Source organism: Podarcis tiliguerta (assembly GCF_965153285.1).
Source record: "Podarcis tiliguerta genome assembly, chromosome: 17".
NCBI lineage: Eukaryota > Metazoa > Chordata > Lepidosauria > Squamata > Lacertidae > Podarcis > Podarcis tiliguerta.
In genome coordinates this window covers 9,845,131-9,859,385 of record NC_139550.1, presented here as the reverse complement: position 1 = coordinate 9,859,385, position 14,255 = coordinate 9,845,131, and the positions used below count along the sequence as shown (strand labels likewise).

The 14,255-nt window shown below is 45.0% G+C and overlaps 1 protein-coding gene across 2 annotated transcripts in view; it reads right to left on the bottom strand.

Annotated features, from left to right (window-relative positions):
- PIGG (phosphatidylinositol glycan anchor biosynthesis class G (EMM blood group)) overlaps positions 1–13,856 on the bottom strand; it is a 55,174-nt gene extending 41,318 nt beyond the window's left edge. The window contains exons 1-7 of one of the 2 annotated variants that reach the window (XM_083419635.1): positions 13,587–13,856; positions 11,429–11,634; positions 5,358–5,567; positions 4,367–4,555; positions 3,368–3,512; positions 2,073–2,289; positions 696–913 (exon numbers count right to left, since the gene is read on the bottom strand). In XM_083419635.1, the coding sequence (XP_083275761.1) occupies positions 696–913; positions 2,073–2,085 (231 nt within the window). In that variant the 5' untranslated portion in view covers positions 2,086–2,289; positions 3,368–3,512; positions 4,367–4,555; ... (1 more) ...; positions 11,429–11,634; positions 13,587–13,856. The remainder of the gene's footprint in view (positions 1–695; positions 914–2,072; positions 2,290–3,367; positions 3,513–4,366; positions 4,556–5,357; positions 5,568–11,428; positions 11,635–13,586) is intronic. The other variant, XM_083419634.1, reaches the window with a different exon arrangement.
- Positions 13,857–14,255: the final 399 nt, after the last annotated feature.

The window sequence follows — 14,255 nt, the reverse complement described above, 5'->3', positions numbered from 1 at the left end:
GCTATGGGTTAAACCACAGAGCCTAGGGCTTGCCGATCAGAAGGTTGGCGGTTCTAAATCCCACTACAGGGTGAGCTCCCGTTGCTCGGACCCCTGACCAATTAAGTCCAGTCATGACCGACTCTGGGGTTGCGGCGCTCATCTCGCTTTATTGGCCGAGGGAGCCAGCGTACAGCTTCCGGGTCATGTGGCCAGCATGACTAAGCCGCTTCTGGCGAACCAGAGCAGCGCACGGAAACGCCGTTTACCTTCCCGCCAGAGCGGTACCTATTGATCTACTTGCACTTTGATATGCTTTCGAACTGCTAGGCTGGCAGGAACAGGGACCGAGCAACAGGAGCTCACCTCATGGGGATTCGAACTGCCGACCTTCTGATCGGCAAGTCCTAGGCTCTATGGTTTAACCCACAGCGCCACCCGCGTCCCAGTATTTTTATACTGCCCATATGAGAACCAGACACAACACATGTAAGGTGCAAGGCCAGGTCAGCACCTTCTGAAGGAAGATCCCCTGCTCATGGCCGATATGTTGCCACCTAAATTTGAGTCAAGAGGCTGGTGCTGTGTCAGCTTGTTTTAGAGCATGAAAGAAGTACTTTCTAAGTAGGTTAACCACCCAACTTGAAAAAGAGATAGTGTAAGTGACTTATTGACTGAACTGAAAATTTTGATGGCTTCAGTACACGCAACTATACCTCCAGAACAATGATGGTTCCCACTATCATTGAATACGTGTCATATTGCGCCACTTGCTTGCTCAAGGAAGAGCTCAGGACCCTGATGGCCTCTAAATACTGCCTGAGGACTTTTTTGCCAAGGTTTCTGAGGACTTCCGAGGTATTCCCTTCCAAATACAGCTTGATCCAACTTCCGTGGGATTTTTCCGCCATCTTAAACTGCTGGAATCCAGGATCTAGTCACAAGAGACATTAAAGCAGACGGAAAGTTATTCGAGGGATCTGCAGAAAGGATTCTTCTTACTTTCATCGAGACATAAAGGTCTGCGATGGTTCCCTCGCAACCACTGAGTTGCAAACTCGCTTTTAAAAACAGAATCCGAAACACAGTTTGCAAAGAAACCCAAGTGAGTGTTTATGAGCACATGTCCACTTTAAACCACAGTTAAAGCTAACTACTCATTTGTTTTATACCCTGTTTAAACTAAATTAAAATACAGTGGTGCCTCGCAAGACGAAAAGAATCCGTTCCGCGAGTCTCTTCGTCTTGCGGTTTTTTCGTCTTGCGAAGCAAGCCCATTAGCGGATTAGCGCTATTAGCGCTACTAGCAGTTTAAGGGCTATTAAAGGCTATTAAAGGCTTAAGGGATTAGCGGATTAGCTGCTAAAAGGCTATTAGCAGCTTAGCGCTTCAGGAAAAAGGGGTTGGGGAGCGAAAAAACCCCTCAAAAATCGCAAGACATTTTCGTCTTGCGAAGCAAGCCATAGGGAAATTCGTCTTGCGAAGCACCTCTGAAAACGGAAAACCCTTTCGTCTTGCGGGTTTTCCGTCTTGCGAGGCACTCGTCTTGCGGGGCACCACTGTAAATAAGGTAGAAGAGCTGCCATTTCCCTCCGCAGGCAGGATTTAAATGAGAAGATTTAAATGCCTCAGCCTGATGTCCGCACTGTAGCAGAAACTGACCAACGGCAGGTTCTGCCTTAAGAGGAGGGAACCATCCCCGACTATTGAGTCACAAGAACAAGAGTCGCTTTTGATCCTGTCTCTCTCCTGTCATGCTACAAAAATCGTATTTCAATCCCCTAACAATCAGAATACAGTGGTACCTCGGGTTACATACGCTTCAGGTTACAGACTCTGCTAACCCAGAAATATTACCTCGGGTTAAGAACTTTGGTTCAGGATGAGAACAGAAATCGTGCAGCGGTGGCAGCAGGAGGCCCCATTAGCTAAAGTGGTGCTTCAGGTTAAGAACAGTTTCAGGTTAAGAACAGGCCTCCAGAACGAATTAAGTTCTTAACCCGAGGTACCACTATATTGTTATTTCTTCAAAGCGGGTTTCCTGTGGGTTAAGAACGTTTCGACAGCTATCATAAAAAGCACAATTAACTTACTTGCCTTTTTCATAGGTAGCCATGTTCTCCTGGAGGAGTCTGCTAAGCTGGAACCCGTTTAAATGCAAGTACCGCAGCTGTTCTCTCACCGTCTTCTGCTGCACGACAGGCAGCAAAAGCTGCCCGACGCTGTTCCTTGAGATGGGCAAGCCAAGGCCTATGGCCAGCGTGACGGCTAAGTCAGTCTGCTGAACAAGCTCTGGAGGTTTCAGGAGACCTGAGAGGAGAAAGACGCCAGCTAAGACTTCCCCGGTTTGCCTTCCCAAAAATATGATAAATGCAAAGTGGTATTTGCTACACAATCATGTTCCTTCTGATCCTAGAATTGTAGAGTTGGAAGGGACCCTGAGGGTCATCTAGTCCAACCCCCTGCAATGCAGGAATATGCAGCCAGCCCATAAGGGGACTGAACCTGCAACCTTGGCATTATCAGCGCCACGTTTTAACCAAAACAGATCAAGATTCTCCCCATTATTACCTTCCTAAGAGAGTAAAGTGCTGGAGCCGTTCATAGCTGTAATAATAATAGTAAGAGGAGTAGTAGTAGTAGTAGTAATAATAATAATAATAATAATAATAATAATAATAATAATATGACACCCTCCTCTAACCTTGTGCCCTGCAGATATTTTAATCACTACACCCAGATGTTTGGCTGAGGGGAGTGGTAGTCTGGGGTAAAAAGAAAAGAAAAAGCCAACAGTGGGAAGGGTGATTCCTGACATTTTAAATTTATTATTATTTTGACAAAATAATAAGCATAAATAAATGAGAACAAAAATGTGCACCCCAGCACCAAGGCCATTCCAGTGTAACTATCCAACCTCCCAAAATTTCAACACCTCTTGCGATGGTTTGACGCCTTTCCATTTTAACAGTACAAATTCTACAGATACCCTATCTCCTCAAAATCATTTCTCCTGCATATTCCTTGTCTTACCTTAATGGCCCATGTTAATTGATCATTAATAGCTATATCCCACAGCTCTTTGTACCATTCTTCCATTTTATATTCAACCTTGCCCCTTCCACTTCCTAGCTATAATAATTTGTGCAGCTGTCCTGGCGTTATTAATGCTAAGGCTACCACAGACCTGAGACATTTTTAACTCTCTCTTTTTTTCTGAAATAAGACTGTCTGTCTACCAGGACACATTAAGCAGGCCTTTCTAAAGTTGCGTCTTTTCACAAGCATTTCGCAAGGGAGCAGCTACTCCTCTGCGGCACTTTTTAATAAAAGCGGCTGGATCTCTTTACTGAAATAACAGCACCGGCAAGAGGAATCCAGCCCTTACCCCCGGCCCTGTCGAAAGCGGAGCTGACGAAAAGCAGGGGCGTTCGCACTTCGCCTTCCGAGGATCCCCCGTGGCTCCCCGTTTCAGACATCCCATGGTCGCCACACACAACAAGCAGGTGGGGTGAAGTCACCTCTCCCTCCTCCTGCAAAGGAAGGAAATTGCAAAGGGCTTAGTGGGGCGATTGACATTCTCCATTAACCATTTAGCTTCCTTAACTAACAACATCTAAGCTCAGAAAGCACAGGCGGTCATAGTCAAAACCATTTGAGCAGGAACAGGGCACCTGTACAGAGAGTCCTCCAACACATCGGAGATTGAGGGAGGATGGAATAATTTCCAGGTCAGGTGGCATTCTCAGATTTGAGCCCCGGCATCACTTTTTCAAGTAACTAAGCCACAAACTGTTGTTGTTGTTTTTTTCCTTTTTACACAGACACTGGTAAAAGTTGGCAGTTGGTCCTTTTCCCTTACGGAGCTTTAAGGTCACTCAACACATTTCACTGAAAAAAGGTGCAATCTGAGTACCGCAGTCGTGTGTATTACACACAGGTGCCCTTGCTGAGAGAGCTGCCATCGGATGCAGCTTTGTGTTGAGTTGTCAGGTGGGTGGCAAACATGGATTTGCCTTTGCATAATGTCTGAAATAGCCATGAACGCCTGAAAACAGCCTTTGCATAACGCCTGAAATTGTGCCACATGCATTGATGACATTTTAAATTGTTATGATTATTTGTGTCCTTAACACATTGGCCAAGATTTTCAAGGGCATCAGGTTAACTTGCCCCAAACCTCAAAGGCGACAGCACCACGAAGGCAGTAAACCTATGTACATTTACCTGAGAGTAAGCCTCACTACATTTTGTGGGACTTTCTTGCAAGTAAGCATGCATTGGGACAGGCTGATAAGTGTATGAATGACATTGGATAGAAACCTAAGGCTTCATACGCTGTTCCTACTCTCATGATCAAATTTACATCAATATATATGCATGTCACCTTGGAGAGGAGAGACGTATGAATCTTCTTGATGATGTTATCCATTTCAGAAAGCTTTGGCCCTATTAAAGGACTGTGCGGTCCACTCAGATGACCAATATGGTCCAGCCCCAAATAGTGAAGGATGAGCAAATCCCAGTCTTCTCTTTTCATCACATTATCCAAGTGTCTGGTAACATTATCATCAACCTTAAGAGGGAAAGGATAAGCAAAGGCCGGTTGAAACTCCTACGCCATCTTAATTTTTCAAGCTTGCAGTTTATACAGTCGGCAGAATCTAAGGGGAAAAGCTGTTCCTTGACTTTATCACACTGCAATGATTCCGGTCATTTCTTACACAAGAGGGGAAATTGCACACTAAAGGGAGAAGTCAAGGCTGAATGTCTCTCATAGACACGCTCATTTTCTAGATACAATGAGCTGTTTTCAACTGGGAACGTTCAAACATGATGCCCCTCTCCTCTGGAGTGTTGGAGTCCAAGGAACACTATAGAACAGTGTTTCCCAAACTTGGGTCGCCTGCTGTTTTTGGACTACAAATCCCATCATCCCTAGCTAGCGAGACCAATAATCAGGGATGGTAGGAATTGTAGTCCGAAAAAAACATCTGGAAACCCAAGTTTGGGAAACACTGGTATAGAAGGATCTTTAGGCAGATGGCCAGTTAATAAGAATTAAGTAACCATGTGGACCTAACTGAATTTCTAAGCCTCTAAGCTTTTAGTAATTCGTCACAATGGGAAGGCAGGGCCTGTCAATTATTTGACTGCCTCCAATTGCAAAAGAAACCACCAAAAACAACAACGCAGACATGAAAAACATACCCATTTTAGAAATGTGGCAACTAAAACATGCTTTAGAATATCACAGATAATTCCAGCTTTTTTTACTAGGAGCTAATACACAGATCTTTAAGAACACATAGGCAAAAATAAATCAAATTTTCACACAGTAATCATTTGCACACAAACCTAACAATGCAATTTCTTACCTCAGTATAGTCCGAGACAAAAAAAGATGTTGTTCCATCATATTCCACAAACTGCTTTGGAAATAATCGGACCCAAGTATCATCACCATAGAAGATTATCCTTTTCCCAGCTGCTTTGGCTTGCTGGATCAAGTTGTCTTCCAGCAAGGCTGGAGAATTGAGATTCATGATGACATCGATGAAACCCGGGATGCTCCCCGTTGTCAGTGCCTGCAAACAGATGCCCCAAAAGCAGAGGGGAAAACATCTTGATAGGGTTTGAGAAAAGGACGAGACTGCCTTAGGACAAGGGTACATGGACAGGAAAAAATGTTATCACAATCATCTGTAACAGGCTTGATGAACCAACTCTGAGACACTTAAAAAAAAAAAAAACAACAGAGAGAACACATCCACACAACTGCCAAGGAAGTCTCTGTTAGATATGTACACAAGGCTAGCCAATGTGGTATCCTCCAATTGTTGCTGGATTCCTCCCTCCCATCACCCCACAGTCAGCATGGCCGAGGTTCAAGGGTGATGGGAATCTTAGCCTAGCATTATGTGCAAACCCAGAAACAACGGGTTCATTATTCAGTTGTAAGCCAGGATTCCCAGTTCACACACAGTGCAAAGCTGAGATTATTTATAACATTTTCCTTCAGTCCATAGTCCAAATTAACCAGAGGAACAGAGCTTTTCAATGGCATTCTCACTAACCAGTTGAGAGGGGTTTTCAATTAATTTCCTAAAATGAACTGAGCCTGTTGGATCAACTGAGTTTTGGCCACATAATCACCTATAGTTAATGTTACTCTTTGTTTATATGTGGTGTTTTGGCCACAAAGGCCCCAGGTTGCTCAAATGGGTTGGCTCAAATAATACAACTAAAAAAAAAATTAAGAAAAGAACATCTTGACATTTTTAAAAATGTGAGAGAAACCAAATGTCATAAGTCTCATCTGTCTTGTTGCTGTTTAGTCGTTTAGTCGTGTTCGACTCTTCGTGACCCCATGGACCAGAGCACGCCAGGCACTCCAGTCTTCCACTGCCTCCCACAGTTTGGTCAGACTCATGCTGGTAGCTTTGAGAACACTATCCAACCATCTCGTCCTCTATCGTCCCCTTCTCCTTGTGCCCTCCATCTTTCCCAACATCAGGGTCTTTTCCAGGGAGTCTTCTCTTCTCATGAGGTGGCCAAAGTATTGGAGCCTCAGCTTCACAATCTGTCCTTCCTGTGAGCACTCAGGGCTGATTTCCTTAAGAATGGATGTGTTTGATCTTCTTGCAGTCCATGGGACACTCAAGTGCCTCCTCCAGCACCATAATTCAAAAGCATCAATTCTTCGGCAATCAGCCTTCTTTATGGTCCAGCTCTCACTTCCATACATCACTACTGGGAAAACCATGGCTTTAACTATACGGACCTTTGTTGGTAAGGTGATGACTCTGCTTTTTAAGATGCTGTCTAGGTTTGCCATCGCCTTTCTCCCAAGGAGCAGGCGTCTTTTAATTTTGTGGCTGCTGTCACCATCTGCAGTGATCATGGAGCCCAAGAAAGTAAAATCTCTCAATGGGGGCTAGCGCCCTACAACTCCGCTCTAGTTGCTCCCGTCACTTTATGACCCTCCATATGCGTGGAGACAGTGGAAGCAAGGACCAAAGGCAAGACTCTCCCTAGGACTGGCATAGCCCCTTCTGCCTCTTAAGACTCCATGAATCTCTCCTCCCACCTCCTTTCCCCTTGTCTCTGGGTGCCCAGTCTCTTCCCCTTGTCTCTCCTTGGCACCTTCCTCACGGGTTGCACAAAACCCCACATATCACTGGCCCCTTCCCCCAGATCATCATCCAGCTCCCCTGCCTCCTCTGCCTGCACATCCCTCCCCTCTCCTCAGACTTCTGCCCATCCCCAATATTGGACTTGGAAAGATTCCAGTTGTACAGCAAAAACAAGACAAGGAAAAGACACAACAAGCACCGAGTGCCGTTTCACAACACACAAAATTAAAAAGTTGATCAACTGCGCTGTAGCTGTTGTGCAACATTTACAGAATCCATTCACCAAAATTAAAAGAAACCGATACTTAAGACAAATTGTGATGACGGCCACTTTCCGAAGCAGACAATCAATCCTCACAGGCATCTATTTTGGGACAGAGATTGCAATGTCTTTTTTTGGAAACTTCACAGTAAGTTTTAAGGGCACAAGATGAATTAATTGCAACGGCTCATTAAGTCCTAATAACACAGTTCTTGATGTTGTCAGAGTATTTAATTAGAAACTCATTTAATATTAGTACTGAGGAATTATTATCCTGATGCACAAAATAGTATAGTCGTACCTTGGAAGTCGAACAGAATCCATTCAGGAAGTCTGTTTGACTTCCAAAGCGTTTGACTTCCAAATCGCGGCTTCTGGTTGGCTGCAGGAAGCAGCCAACTGGAAGCCCCATCGGACGTTCGGTTTCCAAAAGAATGTTCAAAAACCGGGAAAGTCACTTCCGGGTTTTGATTGTTCAGGAGCCAAAACATTCAGGAACTAGGCTGTTTGAAAACCAAGGTACAACTGTAGTATGCATTCCTTGCTATAGAGATTCCTGAGAGTTGCATATTTTTTTTGTCTTTAGAATAGAAAACCTCATGAGAAGAGAAGACTCCTTGGAAAAGACCCTGATGTTGGGAAAGGTGGAGGGCACAAGGAGAAGGGGACGACCGAGGACGAGATGGTTGGATAGTGTTCTCGAGGCTACCAGCATGAATCTGACCAAACTGCGGGTGGCAGTGGAAGACAGAAGTGCCTGGCGTGCTCTGGTCCATGGGGTCACGAAGAGTCGGACACGACTAAACGACTAAACAACAACAAATACATTTAGCTCAGTTTATCACATCACCCAGCTGAAACTTCCCACGTGGTCGTGCTCCTAAGTGGGAGTGCCTTTTTATGTCTTATTTTGTGCAGGATTTTATCTTTTTGGATGCAAACTAGAGATTTGAAGGTCTGTAAAAAAAATGAGGAGGGGGTAAACTGGAGGGGAAACTGGGGGTGGGGTGGGGGTTCACATGGGCTTTCACATCTCCAGCCATCACCTGACAAAGGAGCCCTTGCCTCCTTACTCTCATTTAAGATACAGCAAAAAAACATATTAGTTATTGCTGCCCTCAACAATCATATCACCACAATGACACATGTAGATATTGGAGATCTGAGCCTTTAAAACAAACAGGCCACCATTAACTCCCAACAGGAATACTCTTAATGCATAGGACCAGATCAATTCTTTAAAGTACTGGGTTGTGTCCAAGGTAGCACTAAATTATTTTTATTTTATTTTTTTAAATTTTAAGATCTTTATTGAAACTTAACTTATATACATAATAACCAAAATTCCCAATGATTCCCTCACGTAAAATATAATATCTAAATTACAACAGCTGCATAATTATATACTTAATTATAAAACCCACCCCCCACCCTCTACAAATTGAAGCCAATTTGATTCCCTCCCTCTCTTTCTTTTTTCCTTTCCTTCTCCTCCTGCGATGAGGCTACATTTTAATATTTTAATGTCTCAATATTTTAATATTGTATTTTAATTTTGTTTTTTAAGTTGTAATCATTCAACTTGTTTTTATTATTGCTTGTAAGCCGCTCTGAGCCCGGCCTTGGCTGGGGAGGGTGGGGTATAAATAAAAATTATTCTTATTATTATTATTATTATTACTACTTCCCTCCACAGCAATTCAACTTCTTTATATTTCTTTCTACCTTTTCTTCCTTGCATTCTATAATAAACTGTTTTTGTTAAATTCTGATTTCCCCCCTTTCTTTATTGGCTTTGTTATTGCTTGCACGTTTTATTCTAAGCCTCTTAGCATGTCATTTTTAGAACAATATTTTGACATATAATCTTCGAAATACTTCCACTCCATTCTTAACGTTTGATTTGATTGATATCTTATAACTGAAGTTTATTTTGCCAGTTCTATATACTCACTTAATTTGCAAATCCACTCTTCCTTTGTTGGTGTGTCCATTTAGTGGCAATCACTACCCTGGCAGCTGTCGTTGCATATAAAAAGGTAGCACTAAATTATGCACCCCCTACATCTGTTCTAGGAGTTCCCCCAACACTCCAGAACAGATTAGGGGAGGGCACAGGGCACACACATGGGAGGATGGGGTAGCGTCCCGCCATGCAAGCAGAAATCCTTGGGCTAATGGGACGTGTTGGTTGCCTGCAACCCATTAAAGCATACAGTGGACACTCGGGTTGAGATTCGGTGCTTCTGCGCATGCGCCGAAACCCAGAAGTAACCCATTCCAGTACTTCCGGGTTCGACGCGGTGTGCAACCCAAAAATGTGCAACCTGAAGCATCTGTAACCTGACATATGACTGTATTTCCATCCTTAATGTCAGCAGCTTTTGTTGATTTGCCTAAGCAAGCTCATGGAGCTCTTACATGCAACCAATTGCACTGTAGAAACACAATTTAGCACCTTTCCTGCTCTGGATCCATGTGTTGTTGTTTTTTAAAAAAATCTGCAACAGCTAGTAGTAATATGTTGCTTCCTAAAATGTTCTGAGACACAATTAAATCTTAAAGGTCAGTCTTCAGTCTTCATTTGTTCATATTTGTGATATAAAGGTGTTTTATATAACTGGTTTATACTCTTCTGTTTTGTGGAATTTGGATGTCCAGATCCCAATTTGTTTGTAGGTACTTTGTTGGGCTGGAGCTACATACAGCATCCCAAGAAAGCCACAGGATACATCACATAATTCAGATTAAACAATCTGCTTCCCTTTTTTAAAAAAAAAAAAAAAATGTTAGTTTTTAGTCCTCATAGTTGTGAACATGTGTATGTTTGCAAGTCTTTGGGGAAATGTAGATATAATCTCAGAAAACAAAGGAGTTGCTAAGCAAATTTCCCTGGGGCAAAGAATATAGATAAAATTATACCCTGATCTCATGAACACTTAGCAGAAGTCATTACTGGTTCCGCTCAAGAAACATTTTTTCAAAAACTTTATAAACCATCCACCCTCAATGGGACAACAGGAGATTTTTCATTGTCTGCCCTTCAGTATAACAACAAAGCCAATGGCCAGGATCAAAAGGAGGAACATAAATGTATGAGGGCCACAAACACATGCAAAGATTTGCTAGTTTTCCTCTCAATAGTTGCTGCCGTTGAAGAGACAAGCCTCTGCTCTGTTCAAAAGCAGAGTGCCTCTTAAGCAGTGGGAAGTTCTAAGGGGAAGAAACAGCTAGCAAGACTCTGTCCTGCACACAGATACCCGACGCTTGAAATTCTGTCCTACACCTACAGTGCTTGCTAACCTGGAAGTCCTCTCAAAAAAGTACAAGCAATTCTGAATCAGTATTAGAAACTCATATATGTAAGCTAATCACCAGATGGCACCTTAAACCTAGGTTACGGACACAACAATGGAATATTTAGGTGCCATTTTTAAATGAGATGTATTAATATTTTTATGATTATTAATTTCATTTCTATATAGCTTTGTATTTTAAAGGAAAAAAATCTCAAAGGACATTATACCACATTGAAACATTAAATAAAACCCAAAATAAAAGAAATTCAAGCTTCAAAGAAAGATTTCAGATCCTTCTCTAAGTGACATTCTGCTTTCCCCATATTTACTTGCTTGCTTAACTTATATAGCTGTCCCATAGCAGAAGTGCTCTAGGAAGGCAGGGTGGTGCAGTGGTTAGAGTGTCAGACTGGGACCGGTGAGATCAGGGTTCAAATCCCCACAAAGCCTCACTGGGCGACCTTGGGCCACTCACAGCCTCCTAAACCTACCTCACAGGCTTGTTGTAGGGATTAACTGAGGAGGTGGTAAACCAGGTACTCCTTGGAGGAAAAGGTGGGATAGAAATGTAATAAATAAGTTCTTCTGCTTACCTGCTTTAGAAAGGTAGAGAGGCCAGCCAGATGGCGATGTCAGTCGTCAACATGGCAGCCAGAGATCTCCACATGGCCGCAATCAGACCCGCACTGGTTGCAAAACACACCTAATTTCTAACATTGTTCTGAAGCACGTGTCCAAATTTCACAACTCACCTTAATTCGAGGCATGGTGACTGTAGGTGGCTTGGCTTCCGCTACAAAACTATGAGATGTTCCTCTTTCCACCAGCTGGGTTGTGTAGGGCATGAACCTTTTGCCTTTCGAGCCAAACACAAAGTCATCTCTCAAGGCATCAATCAGTACTATGACAGCTTTTTTAAAGAGAGGGGATGGCACCTTCGTCCAGTTGGAAGAGAATCCTAAAATATATTTAAGACATGTATGAGTCACCAAGTCAAGTCAAGGGTTGGTTTTCAATGTAAATACTACCCCCAGCGGTCTGCCTTGCTGCAGAAAGTGGGCAACCTGCCAGCTCACTCCCTACTCACTTGCCCTCCCTCTCTCCTGGGCTACGTGATGGGTAGTGGTTGTGGGGAAACAAAGGAAACTGCCTTATACAGTCATACCTCGGGTTACAGACGCTTCAGGTCGTGTGTTTTTGGGTTGTGCACCGCACTGAACCCGGAAGTACCGGAACGGGTTACTTCCAGGTTTCGGCGCTTGCACAGAAGTGCTAAATTGCGCATGCGCAGAAGTGCCGAATAGCAACCCACATGTGTGCAGATGCTGCAGGTTGCGAACGCTGCGGGTTGCGAACGTGCCTCCTGCACGGATCACATTTGCAACCCGAACGTCCACTGTAGTGGGTCAGACCACTGGGTGCATCTAACTCAGTACTGCCTGGCTGTGGCTTTCCTGGGTTTCAGAAAAGGCTTAATCCGAGGGCGCCTTGGAGGTTGCTCCTGGGACCTTCTGCATGCAAGGCAGAGCCTCTTTTCATGGGTGTAGACAGGATTTATGTTGGGAAGGGGGCAGGACACTCACCTGTCATCACCCTCTCTCTGGCTCTGTCTAGCAGATTCAGAATGAAATGTCTCAACAACAGTTCAACACGGCAGGTCTAAAACTGAAGGCTTGATTTACATGTGTTATGTGTTTTCATCTTATGCTGTTCTACTGTAACTGTGAGCATGAGTAAGTGTACCCTCTACTTTGGCAGTTTGCGGGACACGGGTGGCGCTATGGTCTAAACCAATGAGCCTTGAGGGCTTGCCACTTGGAAGGTCAGTGGTTTGAATCCCCTCAATGGAGAGAGCTCCAGTTGCTCTGTCCCAGCTCCTGCCAACCTAGCAGTTCAAAAGCACACCAGTGCAAGTAGATAAATAGGGACTGCTGTGGCAGGAAGGTAAGCAGCGTTTCTGTGCGCTCTGGTTTCCGTCACAGTGTCCCGTTCGCCAGAAGTGGTTTAGTCATGCTGGCCACACGACCCAAAAAGCTGTCTATGGACAAACGCCAGCTCCCTTGGCCTGAAAGCGAGATGAGCACCGCAACCCCATAGTCGCCTTTGACTGGACTTAACTGCCCAGGGGTCCTTTACCTTTTTATTTCAACAGTTACGCTATTGCCTATCTAGCATGTTACATTTATGTAAGATAAAGGTAAAGGGACCCCTGACCATTAGGTCCAGTCGTGGCCGCCTCTGGGGTTGCGGCGCTCATCTCGCTTTATTGGCCGAGGGAGCCGGTGTACAGCTTCTGGGTCATATGGCCAGCATGACTAAGACGCTTCTGGCGAACCAGAGCAGCACACGGAAACACTGATTACCTTCCCGCCGGAGTGGTACCTATTTATCTACTTGCACTTTGACATGCTTTCAAACTGGCAGGAGCAGGGACCAAGCAACGGGAGCTCAACCCGTCACGGGGACTCGAACCGCCGACCTTCTGATCAGCAAGCACTAGGCTCTGTGGTTTAACCCACAGTGCCACCCGCGTCCCTTACATTTATGTATGGAGGTGCTTTTATGCTGGCCCCTGACCGTAATAAGGACTTGGTTTAGATTGGACAACAGTTGTTTTAAATCCCTTTCTTTTGCCCCCAAGTTCTCAGGAAAACCTGTCGAAATATTTTTACTTATTTCTTCTTGTAAGCTATTTTCGATTATTATCTTGATTTAGGGGTGGGGCAGCTACCCCGCCCACGCCTCTTTCCCATGAAAAGGGGTGTGGAGGGACGAACTCCCGGCTTGGGCGATGAGAAAGAGGTCGCCCCCCGTTGTTTTCAAGCGTGCAACCCCCCACAAGGCCTGGAAGAGACGCTCCCCACACCTTTCCCGCCCCCCACGCCGCCAGGAAGGAGGCAAAGCACTTACCTGTGGGAGGCGGCTCCGCCGGCGGCCCGGCAAGCGCCCCGCTCCTAGGCAGCGACCTCACCGGCACCGGGAAGAAGCCCCTGAGGAAGAGCCCGACGCCCAGCGCCTGCACTAGCAGGCAGGCGGAGGCGAAGACCCCCGAGCGCAGCCGCATCCTCCGGCTCCAGCGCGGACAGGTAGAGCCGGAAGACAGGTGAATTCGCGAGGCGCGCCTGCGCACACCTGCGCCGCTTCCGACGGGCCACAACAATCGGGGAAGCCCGGAGGGAAGTCTCGGCAGCTATTGGCTGCCGGCTGACCAATGCGTGGCCTGGCCTCTACGCAAGACGCCTCCTATAAGGAAGGCGTGGAGGCAAGAGCCAATCCCGAGAGGGCGGTGGGCAAGACTACATTTCCCAGAAAGCCACTGCGACGGAGCTTTTACGTGCGTTAAAGTGCGTCTTACCACATATAATCCATTGCGGGCTAAGCTCTCAGTCAAAGTGGGTCGCGAGGCGCCGCACACTGCATTAAATTTCGGCATCGCCAATTAAAATGTTTGCAATACAGTTCATACTAGTTAACCTACACAATATGCGTAATTGAATAATAATTAAATACGCAAATAACAGCATCAGTAGCTTTATTGATTTAAACAAAATGAATACACAAGCAGATTTGTAAACAGAG